Source organism: Candoia aspera, chromosome 12 (genome assembly GCF_035149785.1).
Source record: "Candoia aspera isolate rCanAsp1 chromosome 12, rCanAsp1.hap2, whole genome shotgun sequence".
In the NCBI taxonomy this organism is placed as follows: domain Eukaryota; kingdom Metazoa; phylum Chordata; class Lepidosauria; order Squamata; family Boidae; genus Candoia; species Candoia aspera.
In genome coordinates this window covers 12741560-12748189 of record NC_086164.1, presented here as the reverse complement: position 1 = coordinate 12748189, position 6630 = coordinate 12741560, and the positions used below count along the sequence as shown (strand labels likewise).

The 6630-nt window shown below is 41.6% G+C and overlaps 1 protein-coding gene across 1 annotated transcript in view; it reads right to left on the bottom strand.

The window, feature by feature from the left end:
• Positions 1–4923: 4923 nt before the first annotated feature.
• CHM (CHM Rab escort protein) overlaps positions 4924–6630 on the bottom strand; it is a 57856-nt gene continuing 56149 nt past the window's right edge. The window contains exon 15 of the mRNA XM_063313699.1: positions 4924–5841. Coding sequence (XP_063169769.1) covers positions 5656–5841 — 186 coding nt within the window. The 3' untranslated portion in view covers positions 4924–5655. The remainder of the gene's footprint in view (positions 5842–6630) is intronic.

Genomic DNA, 6630 nt, shown 5'->3' with positions numbered 1-6630 from the left:
TCATTTGGTAAAAGGTAAAGGTTTCCCATGACACTAAGTCCAGTCATGTCCAACTCTAGGGGGTGGTGTTCATCTCCGTTTCAAAGCCGAAGAGCCAGCGTTTGTCCGTAGACACTTCCTTTGTGGTCATGTGGCCGGCATGACTAAGCGGAATGCCGTTTCCTGCCTGCCGAAGCAGTACCTATTAATCTACTCACATCTGCATGGTAGAACTGGGAAATTGATATAATTCCTTAAAAACTAAGAAAACCTGGCTTTCAGTTGTATTCTTTTCTTTTTCTTTTTCCCATTCACGCCACCTTTTGTACTTCTTATTGCCTCATTATATCTCATTATACAGTCATTTGTACAATGTTTTGGCAGACCTTCCCTGTTGCATAAATTAAAGTCACTGCATCTAGTTTTTGCCTACAGGTCGCTGATGAAAATACCAGGAAAGTTTTTATTTGAATGTCAAAGTTTGTCAACCATTAAACTGATTGATTTTTCATTATACAATTCAATAGGAGAGGCAATCTTCAGCTTGTATGCAACATTACGTGGAGAGATATGCTCATCTCTGGGAAAGAACCAGAGAAAGGAGGGGAAAAAAATCCTTCCTGCTTATGCCCTAAAAAATGATCTTCCTGGCACAGAGCAGCCACATGTTCCTAAGTCATCTTTGTACATGAATTGTTTTGTTAATACGCCTGCGAAAGATATACTGCCACAATTCAATTTTCGTGCAAACAGATGAAAAGACATAAAGAGGCTGCAAAAATTCGCTTTAACACCTTCTCAATGGGCTTCGGAAATAAGAGGCTAACGGAGGGTTTCTGGAAACTGCTTGTGAAGCAATCAGCATATATGTGCTTGGAACAGCACCAAAGAATGTAAGGCTGGTGTGCGCGCGTGCAAATGGAGATGCTGCTTCCTCGTCTGATGTCCTGTGAAATGCAGTGTAAAATTTAGATTATCAGTATATGACTGTTCATTAAACTGGCAGGCCGCTGAATCATCCTGACTCCCTGAGGCTTGCAACGAAATAAAGGACAAGAATAACATTTATACTTACGAATCTATGGATGCCAAGAGCTTCTTCAAAAAGGCAGTTCCGTTCCTCGGCCACAAGTGCTCTTCTGAAGTGTCTTTTCATGGCCGTGGTTTATGCAGATGTATGGAGTTACTTGACTACTGACTTATATTCATCTGTTGAGGTTCCAATCCTTTACACACTTAAGCAAGCAGACATCTACATTTCTGAGTAGTAAAGGTAAAGGTTTCCCTTGACATTAAGTCCAGTTGTGTCCGACTCTAGGGGGCAGTGCTCATCTCCGTTTCAAAGCCGAAGAGCCGGCGTTTGTCCATAGACACTTCCTCCATGGTCATGTGGCCGGCATGACTACACGCAACGCTGTTACCTGCCCGCCAAAGCGGTACCTATTAATTGACTCACATTTGCATGTTTTCGAACTGCTAGGTTGGCAGGAGCCGGGACTAGCAACAGGAGCTCACCCCGTCAAGTGGATTCGAACCGCTGACCTTCCGATCGGCAAGCTCAGCAGCTCAGCAGTTTAACCCGCAGTGCCACCACGTCCCTACATTTCTGAGTAGGCCTCTGCAATTGAAGGCCATGAGTGCATGGAAGGTGAGACCAAGGCCTCTTTCCACCATCCCCTCTCCCTACCACCTCCTCTCTTTCTGTCCTTTTTACTTCACTTTCTCCCCTCTTGCTGTCACCCCTTTGTATTTTTCTTCAATGTTGGATCCTTTCTATTTTCTTCCTATCCCTTCCTCTCCTATGCCCTTTTCAGGGGGCTTCTAAGGCAAATACAGATCATGTTACTAACTATGAATTGTTTACTTACAGACTTAGGAAATTAGGCAAAGGGTTTCTCTGGGACAATTAACCATTAAGGATGCTTAGACAAGCAAGTCTTCTACAAAGGTTGCATCTCTCTTGCCTTCTTTTGCTTCAGCCCAAAGATGGTGGTACCACAGCTGATGTAATCACCTCCCTTAAGCCAAGGTGTGTGCGGGCCCCCTCCAAGACATTTGCTCATGAATTCAGTTTTTATTTTAGAAACATTGCTTAAAAGGCTTCATTTCCACTGGATCACTTCAGCAGCAGGGGAATAAAAAGGGGTGAATATTGAATGAACTTCAATGGGCTTGAAGGATAACACAGCCACTCGTTAAAAAATTCAATTAACCTTATCTTTCTTTAACATGATTAATTATCCTAGAGATAAATGACTCCTTTAAAAAAAAAGTGTCGTCTTTTGAGCAGTACCTGTCTAACACACTTTGCTTGTCCTCCTTTCTCTTGCCAGCCAAGTGGTCCTTTTTAGCATATTTATATATATGAAATTCAGAAGGTTGGGGGGAAAATCCACAACAGTTTTAGTACATTATTTTTGGAGCAATCCAAAATTGGCCACCTCTCATCTGGAAGTAGTTGTATAGCATACCATTGGGTGCTCAACTAGCAGAGAGAAAGTACATTCGAAAAGTTCATCTGACAAGTGGAGAAGACATGAAAACAATTTGAGACTTTGGGGGCTTGCTATCAAAATCTTGTCAAACAGCAGGGGATCTAACCTTTAGAGTGATGGAAACTGCATAATCCTTAGGTGCCAACTGTTCTTGTTGTGCATCCCATTTCCAACTGGACCCTAATTTTTCCCCCCCTCCAGATTAGAGCAGAGGTAGAAGAAATTTGGGAATGGGAAGAAGAGAGAGAAGTTAAGAGACACTTGCTTACCAGCAGCTACAAGGGAAGACATTGTGCTTTAAAAAAAAAAAACCTATTGTCCAATTCCTTCCTGGAAAATGGAACAAAATCATCTTTTGTTGATTCTGGATTCCAGCCAGAAAATTGGAGAAACCTTTGAGAGTTCTTCTTGGCCTTCTTCAGTTCCTGCTTGGGTGACCAATCCTAAGCAAGTCTAACTCATGTATATTGCCTCCCTGCTTCCCCTCACGTCCCCTTCTCTCCATAGTTGTGTGTCAAGATCAATCAAGGGATCTGATGCAATATCTCTGCAAGACGCCTATACTTATCACAGATGGTGTGTGGAGGCCTATTTACTATGTACATTTATTAAAAAAATATATGAATCCCAGCTACATCAAGAGTGCTAATACATTACCTGAAGCCGTAAAGTCACATCAAACCTGAAGTCAGATGTTTCCAGAGATTTCCTCTGTCCAACATCCTCTGCACCAGCTGTCTATCCAACATTCATTTAGACTGATGGGGAGAAGAGTCTCTATTCAGAACCCCACATTGCAGGGTTCTGTAACTGTTAGGTGTCTTCTGGGAGGAAAATGAAGGCTAGTATCTTTCCAAAAAGGTAATTGCAATGATTGCTCCATAATTACCAAATTCCTCCCAGCCTTCAACAGGACCCATATAAAGGCTTTTGATGGCTATTCAGTTTCCTCCTTAGAAGTCTGGCAAGGTGCCAGGCAGATAGTTCTGATCTTACCAGACATGGTGGGGGGGGGCACCAATTCTTCTTGGGGTGGCTAGTTACATAGATCTCTCCCCAACAAATAAGACCTTCACCGCTTAGATTTTATCTTTATTTTATCTTTATTTATTGGTCTATTATATTGTAATTTATATGTTTTAATTCTGATTTTCTTGTAAACCACCCAGAGTCCCCTTTTGGGGGAGACGGGCAATGACAGAAATTTGAAAAATAAATAAATAAATATTATATCCATATGCTAAAAACATGACACAGTGAGGAGACGACATAATTGGATTTCCTGGTATTTTGTACACTTTTGCAGTCAGAAGAAGCTTCCCCACCAGATTCATACTATAGAGGCCAGGCACACATACTGTAAATTGCATTCACATTGAAGCTGACTGATTCTACCTTACATGCATTACCTGTTTAATTTCTACCTGACGAATGCTTCCTAGGCATTTAAAAGAAGCCTTAGAACAAGCATTAGCAAAATAAAGCATTTGTCTGCTAACATGATGCCTTGCAGTTTCAGAATGACTGCATTTGAAATATGGTTAGGAAATCGTTAATTGACATGTTGTAAAGTTGATTTCTCAATGAAAAAGAGGATCTGTAGAACACCCTTCTTGCTGAAACCTCTTGAGAACAGGCCCTTTCATTTGAATTGTTTGGTAGATTTTTAAATGTTCAAAAGTGATTTGATTATATCCTTGTTTTCAGATTCATATAAAGGAACAGCTCAGCAAAAGACAAAAGATGGTTTCCCTGGTTATCGCAAGCATGATGAACTCTACCACCAGAAGAGATGGTCAAGAGATGAACTTGGCCATGATTTTCTTATGGCTGCACTACTTACCAGTGATACCCTTATGTTTCTGGTACGATGCTGAACACATTTTCTCATGTTCCAAAAAGAAATGGGGTTTTGCTATTAAAAGTTGACTGTCCACCGAAAGATTTTACTGCAGGCTGATGATTTAATGTCCCCATTCAAAATGGTTGCTTGATTTTGGTTTTGTTTTTTTTAAATGGTTTGCATTTTAAACCTTGGTGTAGCAAGCTGCAAAGGCACCCAGCTGTGAGGTAGGTTTTATACAACAGGGCGGACGTTCTGCTCGCTGCATTTATCCACTATAGACCAGTTCTGAAATGTGTTCCTGGGTTACTTCTTAGTAGTTACTGCTTAATCCTGGACTGATTTTCCCTGATTCTATGTGCAGTACAGGAAGCACATGAGATTAATCTGGGAAATGAGGAGTGTGTGCAGAGTGCACGCACTTGTTTCTCTGCTGCTTCTCCTCTCGTTTGGTCATCGAACCAGTTCAATCTACTTTGACTGACCAGTTTAAGGAAGATCAAGTGGAAGCTACTTAGTTATACAGCTCAGAGTCCTCATTTCTCCTGTACTACTCTGGCACACAGCTTGCACAGATACACCTCAAGAAGGGGAGCAGGACCGGAAAGCAAACTTCTGCTGCCTTTAATGCACATTCCTCCATATAAATCGAGACTGGGCAAAGGATTGAAATCATGCTGTTTTGTGACTCAGAACCACATCCCCCAACCAAGATTTTCTTTTAAGCCGTCGATTAGATTCAGGAATCTATCTGCAGCGACAAATTTAGTGAGCAGGTGTTTGAATGTTTAAGAATGCGATCGAACCACCATTTCCAAGAAAGCTACTATATCTACTTTATTATGCAGTTCTACGGAGTTTTGAAGCCACTTCAGAGATATTCTGTACAGCAAGCCAAACCGAATCATGTAATATTGAAATGGGTTCCTTTCAGTAAGAAGAATTTGTGCTATATCCCTGACAACAGAACACAAATGTTCCCAACAAGAGGTGATGGGAGGGGAGGGGGGATGCAAGGGAATGGTTTACCCTTCTTTTGAAAACAAACCAAATGACATACGGAGCTACGACTGACTTCGGCAAACTGGAAATCCACGGAAGATTGGAAAGCCTTATTTACAAAATATTAACACGGATTTCCAGGAGAAATGAGTCAAGCATGTAGTACTTTCCAGCCCATGACTGGAAGGCCCTTCATATTCCCAGCTCAATTAAGTCTATTAAGCAACCCGGCAAAGGTCCCACCCAAATTCCTGGAGTTACACATGATGCATGACACCCGTTCAAACTCTGCTCAGAGTCTGGAGCCATGGGGCTTCAGTTCTGGCCAGTTCTGCCTCACTCCTCAGGAGGTTCTTCTTTAAGGCTCTTCTCAGACACATTCTCTGTCTTCTCTTCTGGTGGATCACTGAACCCAGGATCTTCTGGCTGGGTTCCATCTCCATCATAGATTATATCTTCTGGGTTTGGAGGTGGGGGGCAGAATTCTTCATTGGGGAACATTTCTTGAAAGATGGCTTCAGCCTGTTGGAAAACCAATATATTAGTTTGGAAATCTTGGGGGCTTCCTGGCAATCTTTTATTTTATGTGGGTCCCTTCCTGTGAAATACTGTAATACTTTAGCAAACATAGGTTTGAGAACAGATGGAGGCCAACATACTTTAGCAGCTAGACATGCTAGATGCTTTGGCCCTTCCTTCCTTCCTTCCTTCCTTCCTTCCTTCCTTCCTCCCTTCCTCCCTTCCTCCCTTCCTCCCTTCCTTCCTTCCTTCCTTCCTTCCTTCCTTCCTTCCAACATATTATCATCTCTTTCTAATATTTCCTGTTCTCTCCCAGGCAGCCAAGCTGCCAGGATAGTTTTTACCTGAGCACACTGTCTGCAGAAGACTTTGAAGTTAGAACAAGGGTCACATTTGCCCTTGGGCTGTAAGTAGCTCACCTCTGTGTTAGAAAGACAGGGAACAATGTAAAGAAGTACAAACACAAGGCCTTAGGCATGAATTCTTTAAATTCATTTGATATCAAAAGAAGAAGAGTCAAGGGGGAGTTTTTACTTTCCCCACAATATAATATGGATAGATTCGTCCTATACATTGGCAAGGAGCACAAAAATATGCTTGATGCTTCATTACTCAGTGCTTCTGTATGACCAAACAAGAAAAGTTTTCAAATTCTGAAACCAAGAAGAGTCTAGTGACCATTAATTCTTAAATGACTTAGGCAAGAAGGGAACATACACGCAAGGTATTTTAAATGAGTTTAGTATTCGGGTTTTTTTTTTCAAATAGCTGATACCAATTTACTTTTTAAAA